The 13,479-nt window shown below is 42.4% G+C and overlaps 1 protein-coding gene across 6 annotated transcripts in view; it reads right to left on the minus strand.

Moving 5' to 3' along the window:
• Positions 1 to 4,481: 4,481 nt before the first annotated feature.
• ppargc1a (peroxisome proliferator-activated receptor gamma, coactivator 1 alpha) overlaps positions 4,482 to 13,479 on the minus strand; it is a 267,696-nt gene continuing 258,698 nt past the window's right edge. For all 6 annotated transcript variants that reach the window (XM_073475249.1, XM_073475251.1, XM_073475248.1 and 3 more), the window contains exons 10-13: positions 12,988 to 13,108; positions 10,997 to 11,118; positions 10,549 to 10,700; positions 4,482 to 7,624 (exon numbers count right to left, since the gene is read on the minus strand). In XM_073475249.1, the coding sequence (XP_073331350.1) occupies positions 7,521 to 7,624; positions 10,549 to 10,700; positions 10,997 to 11,118; positions 12,988 to 13,108 (499 nt within the window). In that variant the 3' untranslated portion in view covers positions 4,482 to 7,520. The remainder of the gene's footprint in view (positions 7,625 to 10,548; positions 10,701 to 10,996; positions 11,119 to 12,987; positions 13,109 to 13,479) is intronic.

The following is a 13,479-nucleotide window of genomic DNA, read 5'->3' on the forward strand; positions in this document are numbered from 1 at the left end:
ATGGCTCGCTGTGTGATACATGGGTTCAAGCCGGGGTCTGAGGGAGAGGGAGAGGGAGAGACGCTCGCGTCGGCCCTTGTGGCGGAGTGAGTGGGTTGGGTGGGGGCTAAGTAGCTGGGAACTGGATTTAGACACAACTCCGCGATCCGCCAGGACCACTCTGCAAAAAATACATGGAGCAGATAGAGAGAGGGAGAGGGTCAGCGAGAGAGAATACGCAGCGCGGGAGAGAGCACTCAGCTTTTCTTTCTCTCCGAGCCATCTTGTCAAGAACGCTTGAATGGAGCCATTATGAAGCCTAGATCCAACTAGTATGGGACAGTTTAAATAACAAGAATAAAAACTAGACGGCTAGCATTATACTCTCTGAAGAAGTGGTTTCCAAACTGGGGGTTGGGACTGCCAAGAAGACTCGCGAGCTGAACTCTCAAGCTGGTCTTGCTTGAGTGGGAAATAAGAAAATTGTTTCTTTCTGGAATTTTTAATCATCTTTATTTTTTTTCCTGTGTTGTGTGACCTCCTCAGGCCTCTCAAAAATATTAAAATTAAATAAAAAATGTCTTAAAAATGTCATGGTGTGGGTTTTTAGTTTTGTCTTCCTGTCTTTGTCTGTTTTCCCGACCCTTCTCTGTGTACACCTGTGTCTCATTAGTTATCACTCCCTGTGTATCTATGTCTGAGCTATTCCCTCACTCTTTGTTGGTCCGTCCGTTTCCGTCCACACATCTCCTGTGTCTGTTCCCCGGTCCTTTAGTGTTCCCTGTGTTCCTGATGTGTTCCTCATGTTTTTCTGGTTTGTCCTCATTTTTATATTTCTCTTTAGTTTTTCTTTTGCCCTCCTTTCTTTTGCTTTCAGGAATATAGTTGTTGGACATGGGATTTTGGATCTCTCATTGGACATCGGCTCAGTAAAGCTCACTTTTTGTTTTCAGCCTGTCTGCCTCCGTGTGTCTGCATTTGGGTTCTTTTTTGAACTGTGACAAAAAGAGGAAATAAGTCTTCGATTAAACTACTCACAACTCAGACATTGCTTCACTTAAAGAGAAAACACTGATCTAAAGAATGATGGTATGGGTGAAGAGTTTAAGAGAGAGAAGTCATTTTGTAATTCAGGTCTTATGCTACTTTGTATTTGCAGTGCTTGATGTTCTTAATCCAGCCTCTAACAGACTGTAAATGACCCATTTGTATGAAGGAAATAAGCATATTTGATTTGTCAGTTTTTTGAATGAAGTCGTTAAGTACTGAAGTCATGGAAATTATGCTAATTGTTATTGATGCTACCCCATGATTGCCAAATAATAACCGATGATATGCTGCTCACATCGTCACATTTACATGTTGCTCTCCACTTCGGCTCGTTAGCGTCGCCGCCGGGCCTATCGGCATCCTCTCTCACCACCTGCACACTTGGAGTGTAGGAGCGAGGGGGTGGAGTGTCTGCAGGGTGCCATCACAGCTTTGGCCAAAGAGCGCCGTCGCAGCCTTGTCACGTCGAGTCAGTCCCGCTTCGTCTCTTCCCTCTCACCGTCTTCCTTTTTCGGTCAGGTGATGCTCGCACAGAAAAAGCCCGGCCGTCTGAATCCGGAGCCCTAACGCTCTCTGTCAGCTGGCTGTCCCTGCGGTCACAGTGGAGATTCGTCTTTCTGCTGACGTCCCTTCTGTGTGGCAGAGAGTTGCCAGCCCCAGCATTCTTAAAGGCCTGCCGTGGCCTCGAGGCACAGGAGGCAGGTAAAGGTAGGTGCGTCGAGGCAACATGGATGTGTTAGGAAGTGATCAAAAGGCTAAATTACCAAATGATTGCCTTCTGGATCTGATTAATATGCTAATCCATCAACAAAATCTAAATGAACACACACACACACACACACAACATTACAGATACTAAAACACTGGAATCTTTTAGGTTTCCCTTTTTCGTTGTTCTAATTAATACCCCACGTCTTGGGCACACTTGAGGTAATTAACATTGTTTTTTGCCAGCAACACACAGCAGATGGTGATTGAAAATAGAGGGATGAGTCGCTCAATCAACCACCATTTGTCTGTAGCCATTAATTATCTAGCGAAGAATACATTCAGTCCCCAAAGTTGATAGTTTGGGGGGAAGAAGAATACTGTCCTTCTGTTCCTCATTACTCTTTAACAGCAGAAACTGCTGAAACTAGAATGCCGAATAGGGAGATTGCGATTTTAATAGCACGGTCATTATCTTCTCCCATAAGGTGGCATGCGACGGAAGGCTTGTTGAGAAAAAAATGGCGCTAACAAAGACGCGTTTAGATAAATGGACGCCAGGCAACAACTAGTGGTTCATTCTGTTCTGATTCATCAAAAGAGGACTCTCAGAGATGATTGCGACCAAATGCACAGCTTCATCCAAGATGATGGGTCCAAAAAAAACGCTGCAGGAAATGTTTATTTTCCTTACAATCAAATGAGAGCCAGCGAGTCACGTGACCACTGCATGAGAACTCCACCGCCCATGTGACTAAGCTAATCATCCACGGTTTGAACATGTAATCTGATTGGAATAACGTCCTCTTGCTTGCAGCTATAGCAGTCATGATATCATGACGTTTCAAGATTTCGCTTCTTCCTCCAGTTCTGGCAAAGTCTTGTCGGTTTTGCTTCACTCGAGCACTCCAGGAACTCTGCCTGGCAACAGATTAGTATTACACACTCATCTTATATGAAATTCTCTAACAACAATAAGAGGTTGCACGAGGGACAGAGAGAAGGAGGGCAGTGAAGACGAGTTAGAAGAGAAACCTTGAAGGGACACTGGAGGCGAGGACTCGGCGACATCATGGCCTCCCTTCTTTGATGTTATTTTGTCATCGCCAACAGCTCCGTAATCCTGCGTTTAGGGCACACTATAATCTTGCTTTTATTCTCCCTGCCAGCCTTGTAGTCAGAGATAATCAGTGTCACCTAACTTTAATTATTGTGGTAGAATCAAGATAAATGTTGTTGCTTCAATGTCAGTTGTTCTCTATTGATACAGAAGGGAAATTTGTACTCTTCATGTATCTCGTGCTCGGCTGACAATTAAAAAAGAGAGTTTCTTGATGGTAAATTGCCAGTAGGATTGCTCATGTTCCACCCCACAGGCTTTAATTAACTAGTCTCAGGTAGTCTAATCTTATTATCGAAGACTCCTATTTCCACACCCTAACCTGCTTACATGATACTCAGACAGGCAGTTGAAGGGATCCTCATAAAAGAGCTGCCAAATTGTGCTGGGTTTTCATTTTTAAGCTGCTCTCTACCGCTTTGGCCACAAAATGCGAACCATTTACACATTCTTGTCACATAGCTGGAAACAAAGGCTGAATAGTGAGTGCCATTTTCAGGATTTTCAACAGCATCCGACACGGCGGCCGCAGCTAGATGCCAAATAAAATACAGAGCTACACAACTCAGCGGCAAACATCTCAGTGTTTGTCCCACAGAGAGCCCAGCCCCATCAAACCCCATTATCTCCAAGGCTACCACTTACTTCCAACTGGAGTAGAGATAGCTGCTTATCTACTGGTTAATAATAAAAAAGACACATAACAGATAAAAAAAAAAAGAAAAGCCATCCTATCGTGATGGAAAGAGAGAGTTGGGAGAGAAAAAAGCCGACAGGGAGCAGAGAGATTTCCAGGGACAGTTTCATTCTGTGGAAAGGGCAAGCAGAAGGAGACCTCCTGCTGTAATGCGGCGGCCAAGCCGAAATGAAAGCCAGCCGCTCTCTTCTCTGGGGCTAAACAGCCGCCTTAATAAAAAACACAATCAGACCCCCAACCTAAAAGTTTAATGCACATTCTTCCCATATTTCTCTTTGCGCGGGTAAAAAAAAGGACACGGTGGAAGCTCCCGGTGTGATCCCAGCTCCCAGGCTAAGATGTGTGTTAAAGAAAAAGGGGGAGGGGGTTGTTTTAATCATAATGAGGCCCCATTGAATATCAAGCACACCATCAACTCACTATAGCTCTCCATCGTGTTAATGAAATTGTTCGCCCCAACTTTTTAATTAACTTGCAGACTCATGGTGTGGAGTCAAGTTGTGGACACAGACAAAGACTACAGTGTTCTCTCCCAGGTGATATGAATATCAAAGAGGGAAGTTGCTCTGAATTAAGCCGAGTTTCTTTATTAGGGGAGAAACTTCAGAGGGAGACAGATGTGCTGAGGACGGGCTTGTGTCATTCCCCCCGCGTCAGTCAGCTTTCATTCAACACTTTGATATATAAGCGCAGGAGGGAGGGATGATGAATTTATTTGGAAGCCACATTTACAGCGAGCATTGTTTTCATAACTTTTAAATCTCCCTTCTTAAAAACTTCAAGGATGTCTCCTTGATAGTAATCAGAGAGAGCACAAATCATAATCATTCCACGGCGCTGACTGAAAGTGGTACAACAGCGCTTGATGAAGGGACATTCATCACAGGGAAAGGGAGATAATAGGGGAGCCACTAAAAGAAAGAAAGGTTTTCTTTTTTTTTCAAACACATTTCCCTTTATTGGCATGGTGAGGCTGATGAGAATTGCACATAAAAAATGAAATTCACAAGAAAGTCGTACAATAGGTAGAACCACAAAGGCATTGGTAAGGACTTGGCAGAAGGCAACGTGGATAGGACACAAACAGGTAACAACCCACAGCGAACCCCTCCCTCCCTCCCTCCCCCTCAATCACACACACGCACAAACCTCCAGAAACAAACACACACCTGCCTAAAATCACGCATACATACATACATTTGCTCATACACATATTGTCCTTCCAAAAGAAACATGATTACCCAACAAACGTTTAAGCAGTGGCAAGTCCTCAGTAGGTCACATTATTAAAAAGTCCGCCACAGTTGAAATTTGAACCATAAGGTGTTATAATATATTGCTACTCTAGGCAATTTACAAAGCATTTTTTTATTACAATGATTAAAGCCACATCTATCAAATGGGACACGACACCATTACCCAAACGCTATACAGACAGCAAAAAAGTAAAACAATGTTAAAACACAGGTAAAGGGTTTTTTTTTATTCCTTCTTTTCAACCAATTTTAGCCTCTTTGCATCATGAAAATTAGCTGCTTCTTGTCTCCACAGTCAAACTCCATGAAAGGGAGCCTGTGATCAGCAAAGCTTTCATACAAAAGATTTTTTCCTTCCTGTGATGGAAGCCGGTTCTCTCATTACTTGGCTGGCGCTCGAAACGGGATATTAATTGAACCAGAAACCGCAAGGTTACCTTTTATGTCATGTCGACAGCGCTGTGATATCTGGACTGTGAGCGGGGGTGGGGGGTGGGGGGGGGGGTGGGGTGATGGAAAGTGGTGCGGCATGCGATACATTGTTGAGTAGTTTTTCTCTAGGCTTATAGAATGTCATTTAAAATCTGCCAGTTAAGACAGCTGAGAGGCAGATATCCAAAGTGGTATGCGCTGTACCGACTGTCATCCTGGAATAGCCATGCACTACACAACAAACAGTTTCAACTCGACACATTTTTTTACACACAGGGCGGAGTTAAGAGTCACGTTTGCACAGATGTCACAAAGTAATGCGTGCATTACAATCACATAGACTCAATTACATCTTAAAGGGAAGAGCAGCACGTGAGAGCAGGTGACAATCAAGTGTTTACCGCACAGGGTGATGTCACGGTGATGAAATGCAGAGATACTGGAATGGGGTCATCCTAGCTACCAGCGACTGGGTAATGGGTCAAGTCCAAAAATCACACAACAATAGGAGCTAAAATACAACTCTGAAAAATAATTTATTGCTTTTTATATAGTTTTTTCTTTCATTTATATTATTATCATTGTTATTATTATTAATCATCTTGTAATTATTGTGAATAATATTAGTAGTATCATCATTTTATATATATATATAGTACATCAAATACAAGATCTTTAAAAAATTCAGGAAAAGGAAAATTGTAAACTTTCGTTTGGCATTCACATAATCAAGCGTGAGTGGAGCGATGATAACAAGTGTTTACAGTGGTACAACAAAATTCCTGCTAAATCATTTTATTGCTTCATGTTCTGCTTCTGTGTGGAAAGAAAAAAGACAGCGACTGCAGATGTGACTGATGGTGGAGACAGAAATCACTAAAATGATGAAGGAGGGCTGACTGCTGGAGTGATTAGCTGAATGTTTTGATTGTTTTGGAAAGGCATAGAAGGTAATATATTATCCCCACCAAAGCATTTATTGTACACCCTGTCTAGTGATTGCAAGTTAAATAACACAAATCGAAGGACAACATAAACAGTAAATAAATCTCATGAGGTACGCCATGTGAAATGGAGCCCATAAATATTCTTGATTCAAATATTAAAATAAATAGATAAATATGTATTTGGACTGATTGAAAAGATTTGAATGCTGTATTCTCTTTCACTGAAGGTAATCAAAACCAGAACCATACAAAGCAATGAAATCAAACTGAGTTTTATATATATATACATATACATATATATATATATATACTGTATATATATACTGATTGCTTCAGAAATAATTAATAAAAAATGGGGTACCTTTTTTTTACAATCATGAAAAACACGTTAAAAATGCATTTTACACTGGTTGTATAAGCAAAAACACTGATTGAGAAACTTTATAAACAGATAAAACTATACATGGGTGACTGTTTTTTTCCCCGACAAAATAACTTAAAAAAGGACGTTTGTTCACATGCTCCCTCAAAATGAGCAATCGGACACATCTTTTTTCTTTTTTTTTTTTACAATCATATCATGTCTTCTAAACATCATGTAGGTGTACAATATGTTTTACAGTATTGTAATTACTACAGATCGACATTCTGAATTAAGAAATTTTCTCCTCATTTTTAAAAAAGGCTGCATTTTACAGTGCATAGCTGTAACAAATAAAGAACTTTATCCGATATGTACATAAAATAAAAATATTCCTTTTTATAGTATTTGTAAATACACGGCTACATTTCTTCTTAAAATGTAGACAACAATGTTACCTTGAGAATTTTTACCTCCAAGATACAGTTCCCTATACTCTGGTTTGTAATGTAACACTAGATCCAAACACCAGATTTGAGGGAAAAAAAGAAAGAAAATCAACAGCAAAAGAAAACAAATCTGGCTGAACAAGCTGCATGTTTTCACTCCCAAAGAATTGTGGGCCTTGTAGTGCTTGGAGAAAAAAAAAAAATCATGAAAGTTTGTTCTTTTCTTCTTTCATCGATGGTTGTACAGCAGTAGAGTGCACCAAACCTGTGCACCAGGTACTGAGGGTTCACTGGCTTTCCCAGAATGCATTGTCTCTTCCCAGCTCTTCAGCAGCTATGTTCATGTAAACTTTATTTTTGATATATTCATTTATATTGATATAGGTCTATAGACTTATTTTTATATACTCTATGACATAGAGTGTAAAACTTCTGGTAGTCTCGTCGTCAAAGGAGCGAGAAACAACAGTGAGGTATCAGGAGTCCCTCTTTGTGACAGACAGCAGGTGCCACTGAACTGGTTACCTTCTCAGGCTGCGCTGGGCCTCCCTCAGCAAGCTGTCAAAATCCATGGAGTCATACTTGCTTTTTGTGGAGGCTGGATCAAAGTCGTCCGAATGGGAGTCTGGAAGCGGCAATAAAAGGATTGTGGTCAGTGATGAGCTGAGCAGGATTTCTTTGAAATCCCACATAAAACAAGAGGATCACTTCACAGAAAATTCTGCCTTCAGCCACTCTTGCTTGGTCATGTATAGCTCGGTGTTAGTTTGATAGCTGGGTGACAAATTAAAGAGGAAAGAAAGAAAAGGGCAGATGCTTTTAAAAAGGACGTGGGATCAGTGAAAAGTTTGATGAGAATGAAAATGATGTGAATCAAGTGAACACCTATGAGATAATGGATAAGGCTCCATGGAGAAGGAGGTTTGTGTTGGTTTTTCCTTTAAAGGTGCACTATGTAGTTTTGGGGAATAGATTTTAATTATAAGAGAAAGAACTTCAATTCCTGTTGTGCCATAACAAACTAAATAAACAAACTCTTTTTGTGAAAATACAATTTCATACTGAGTTACTTTGTTTATATGTGGTGGACCCTGCCACCTTTCTAGCTTCAAACAATGCTCTGGGGACCTTATTTTCCTCTGAGAACAGCTTGTTTATCCAGTTATGAAAAAAATAAATATATCTGAGTTTGTATTATTACCTCATTAATATTGTGAAAATAAAAATTCTGAGTTTGAAAGTTTTCTCCAACTACATAGTGCCCCTTTAAATTGTCACCCATCTGTAGTTATTATTCTGTTGACTAGAGAGTTTTCAGATGTACATCTTCCTGTGAAAGAAAACAAATTTGTTTCCTGTCTTTTGGTAACTGGATTTTTACACAACAACCTACTACCTGATAATTCAAATAGTGAGTCCATAAAAAAGTGCCTTTTTTTACATGGAGGCAATACGCTTGAAAGCAAATCCTTCTGTCTGTCCATCTCTCATATGTCCTATTTTTCCTGATCAGCCTGATAATACATAAAGAGTATCTTATCTCTGCCAACAGACAGCTTCACAAATGGGGCCCCCAAAGGGCCCAGCAGCACACTCGGAGAGCTTTGAGAAATGGGTATGACCATGGCAGCTGGAAGACGCCAGTCGTGATCTAATGCAATGGCCAAGGGCTGGATTGTGTCACACTGCGCACCTTGAGGGATGAAAAATACCCCGGTGCTCTACTTAAAACTAATGGACAGTGTCTCCGAAAACAAAAAAAAAAAAGAAAGAAAAAAGAAGCAAGCGCCCGCAAGATTGAGAAGACGGGGAAGAGGTTTGGATACCACACTATTATAAGATTCTCCCGTCCTCTCAATCTCTTAACCCTGTGCTATCAGACCAAAATAGCCTGTTACTGACAAAGAGGCGGTCGAATGAAGGCCTTTCCATTTCAGTAGACTGATTAGTCAATCTCAGCATAATGTCTATCCTCAAGGCTTCGGGATTAGCAACTGTTTCTGTGTGTGTCAATTTCTCATCATGTCCTCTCTTTAAAAGCTGATGGCTTCAAGCATGTGCTTTGAAAATGTATAGTAACTGCTTCATTTATTGAGGAAAGTGCTCCTTTTCTCTCCGGTGACCTGTTGACCCTCCTGTAGCGGCACATTATACATTCTTGACCTCACATTCTGCTGGTAAATAAAAACTGGCTGCAGATGCAAGAGTCAATAACCATCTTATATGTCATCATAGAATGGGGGAGATTAGCTTTTGTTGATGTGCAGCACTTAATATAATGGGGTATCGTTCGCTTAAAGCTCCAGTGTGTAGGACTTAGGAAGAACTATTGGCAAATATGGGATAAAATATTCATAACTATGTTTTCATTGGTGTATGATCACCTGAAACTAAGAATCATTGTATTTTTTGTTACCTTTGAACGAGACTTTTATGTGTACAGAGGGAAGGGGTCCGTACGGGAGGGTGAGGCAAGTTGCAACCACGCATGTCATCGCTACTCATTGGTCCTGTAAGTTTCAACAGGGCTGCTCGATTATCTAAACAAATGCAACTAGCGGAAGAGAAGAAAGTCTTCTTCCCCTCACGTCATAAAGTGGGGCATCATGCCAGAGGAAAAAGCCTCGATTTCATTCATATCTTGCATTATTTATCATGTGCGTCATTCAACCCTCAGCTGCATCCATGTGAGTACACATTTCTGTCTGAGATTTATGCATCTGATCAATGTAGAAGCCATGTACTTACATCAGCTTCACACATGCATGTTTGCTCTAAGGAATCACTTACGTTAGATGAATTCTGCTATAGCAACAACCCCCTGACTCCCAACAACGGCACTGAGTATGAATAAGTAGGCATAAGTAGGTATGCTCCCACAGTGGCCCCTCCCTCTTATGTAAATGACCGGCCCCTACATGCCACATCAAAACTCAACAGCTGGTAACAGATGGAACCTGGCTCTAGAGGGAGGAGGGGTTGCTGGGACTTCACCTTGCTCCCACCTTCCTCTTCCTCACCTCTTCTTGCTTGTTTTTTTTTTTGTCTTTCTTCTCCCTCGTAATTTCATCTCTCCTCGTCTCCATGCTCTTAAAAGTGATTCCCACACCCACGCATACACATATCCAACGGCGGATGAAAACTCATCTTGTACACAACAGCTGCACAGCTGCTTTTAAGTGCTATCTTGTCTTGCGTTTCATTTCGACAAAGTAGAAACAAGCATCCACGTGAGTAATGAGTGAATCCGCCTCGTTTTCCTTAAGATGATACAGCTACTAGCAGGAAGGAAATGGAGCTCTATTGTTGATGTATGTTCACAGGCTGACCTCTGAACTCTCTTTGCCCTATTGAGCCACGAATGCCTGGTGGACATTAATGCCTACAAGCACAGAGATGGCTCTCTTTTGATCTGAAAACATCCCTTTTTTTTCTGTCTGATTCCCCCCCCCCCCCCCCGTTTTTCTCTTTTCACTGACAGTCCTCGCAGCTACACAAATATACTGCATGACTGCAGGGGGCTGATGGAGAGAACAAAGCTGCACTTACCCAAGTCTGTGTAATGTGATTTGCAGAACTGCTTTTGCCCGCCAAAGCACAGCTCGAACTGAGGCTCGTTTGACCTGCGTAAGGTGTGTCCGTTCTCAAGGGCGGCGAAGGCGTCGCAAGTGTAGCGGTATGTGATGAAGCCAAAATTGTCCCTGGTCAAGAATAGAAAATGATACGTCAGAGTGGAGCTGTGGGGGCAATAATAACTGAACATGGGGCCTTGTCTTAGATGACGATCACGCTATTTATATGCAAAAGAGAATCAATAAAAGTGTATCTTTGGGGCTCTGTAGGCCCAGAATTAGATGGATTGGGAGACACTCTGAGACTGCAAAAGCTCTGTCTTTGTCTAAGACCTTCAAGACTTGCCTTTGCTTTAAGATCAACAGTTACAGCAGTGCTGCTACACTAATATTAGACACATGCACAGAAAGTCCTTAGGCCTTACCCATCGTCCCTCAAGTTCACTGCACATTCTTCAATTTCGCCAAAGACTTCAAAGCGGCGCTTCAACTCTGTCCGGGTGCAGTCGGACCTCAGTCGCCCCACGTACACCACCCGTCTCTCCTCCTGCTCGTTAAGAGGAAAGACAGAGCGAAGGAAGGAGATTAAAAGGGGGGGTCTGTTTTTCCTTTTCCCCTCCCTCCCTCTCTCTTCACCGAGCCCTAATGAATTGGTCTTGATCACTCCTGTGGATACTGCAGCTGACTTTAAGCCCCCGTTTCTTTTTGTCCCCCTCCTCTGTCTGCCTGTTGTGTTCCTCTGTGATTGGTTCGGCTTGCTTCCCCGTTATCTGATAGAGTTGCAGATAGAGCGCCCTCAGTCTTCCTTGGCACTACAATTCCTTTTTCTCTCTGCAACTCATCAACCAGGGGCAGAGTGATTTTTATCAAATGATGCCATGTCTTAAGTTTGGGGCTGCTTCTTCTTTTCTAAAAATAAAGCTGCGAGGGTGACTCAGCCATGGATCAGAAAAAAAAAAAAACAACACGCCTGTTTCTTTCTCTCAACATGGGAGTCAAATTCACAGTACACAGCAAACTAGGCATGGCTGCTAAATGAGAGGTCTGTTAATATTGTAAGTGTATTCATTGCCAAGAGAGAGGGAGCATTAAGAGGTGAGCCACAGGGCAAAAAAACATGGATTTCCTTGAACCTCAGAGGACGCGGGGGTCATAGTGGAATAATTTAGGAACATACTGCACCAGGCTGCAATTACAGCTTTTGAGTAATTTAATTGCATCTGCTAATCATATAATACAGCACAAGCCTGGGGCTACAGAGTATCACTTGTATTATTTATTTATTCATTCATTTACTTGCCATTACTGGGCCAAGTCCACTGAGGCCTGTTCAAATGTTGAGTGCTGTCTGGAGGGTATGGGGACATGTATGTAAATCAGTGGCCGGGCACTAAACTCAAAGTTTACCTTTGCCCCGTTAGACTTATATAAAGTAGTCAAAAAAAATTACAAATTAACTACAGATGACTGTTTTTATGCTTTTTCCACTCTCTTTAATGCTCACATACTGTTAGAGACAAAAAAAGTATTTGCTGAATTAGGGCTTTAGTTGCTGACAACTGATAAATAGGCGGCCTTTTCTTGATGGCACCCGGAGGGCTGCCTGTGTGTGGGTGTGTGTGTGTGTGTGTGTGTGTGAGTGAGAGAATGAGGCAAAAACAGAGAGTGAGAGACAGACACACAGACAGGCAGACAGAAGGAGACGCTCTCACGTCCCTGGCCTCCCAAACCTTGTTTGACAGCTCGAGCTGCACTGCTTGTAATTGTTTGTCTCTCCATCTCTGAAAATGTATGCATGCCAAGCCAGGTTTGCATTCCTGCATCACTTAATGTGCGCTTTATCAACGGGTGGTAGTAGCGTTACCCCGCTGGAAACCTGAGTAATTTCACACTGAGACATGGAGAGAGGAGATATGGCAGAAATGTGATATTCACTGCATCAGGCGGAATTTTGAAACAGATACAGAAAAAGGAAAAGAGCTCAAGAGAATCAGTGGCCGTTTCCTTTTTTGCCCTTTCCGCCATCTTGCTCTCCTAGTTGCTGTTTTCCACTATTTTTGCATTTTACCCCTGTGGTGTGATTAATAAGAGGCGACAGTGTTTCCAGACGACAGAGACGTTAAAAATACACAACCCGGAGATAAAGAGGAAGGGCCTGTCGCCTGAATCATTCAGGAACTCACTTTGTATGTATTCTTTCAGTGGGGAGACACTGTGGCACATGGCACACTAGGCTGCAGGCTGTCTCATCCTTGGTAATGTGTGTGTGTCTGTGGGAGGTTTCTTCGTGTTTGCAGGATTTGTACATGTGCCACAGCAGTGATTGCATATGTTCTCTTATCAGCGTCAGCAGGAGTAAAGTCAAGCATTGAAAGAAGAAGAGGAAATTAGATGGCATTTGTGTCAGTTGACTCACTATTGCTTTTTGCCTTTGCCTCTCTCTCTGCTCGGCCCTTTCAAACTCCCGCTTCTCGTAGTCCCGGCGGTACTCCTCCCTCTTCAGCCTCTCGTGCTGGTACTCCTCGTAGCTGTCATACCTGTGGAGGAAAGGATACGTATGACATCAGTGTCCTGGCTCGTCCTTTAAATTCACCCTTTCTGTTGACGCCTGTGAAGAACAATTCCCAGTCGTCACCAAGGACTACTGTTTTCTCACCACTGATGGTTGCAAAGGAAAGGAAATAGACATGTTAATAAGACGTCTCTTCGCCGTCGCTATGATTATGGAGCCCACAGGATGGACCCGCGGGAGTGCCGGCGAGCGGCGCGGTTGGGGAGCCAGGCAGCTGCAACTGTCAGCACAACTTCACATGTCATTACTTTCTGCTTAGTTAGGGCTTCATCAAGAAGGAAAAGTGCAACTTTCTCCCCCACCCCAGACTGGCGTAAGACGTGTCCGTTAAGTTTT

Source organism: Pagrus major, chromosome 10 (genome assembly GCF_040436345.1).
Source record: "Pagrus major chromosome 10, Pma_NU_1.0".
NCBI lineage: Eukaryota > Metazoa > Chordata > Actinopteri > Spariformes > Sparidae > Pagrus > Pagrus major.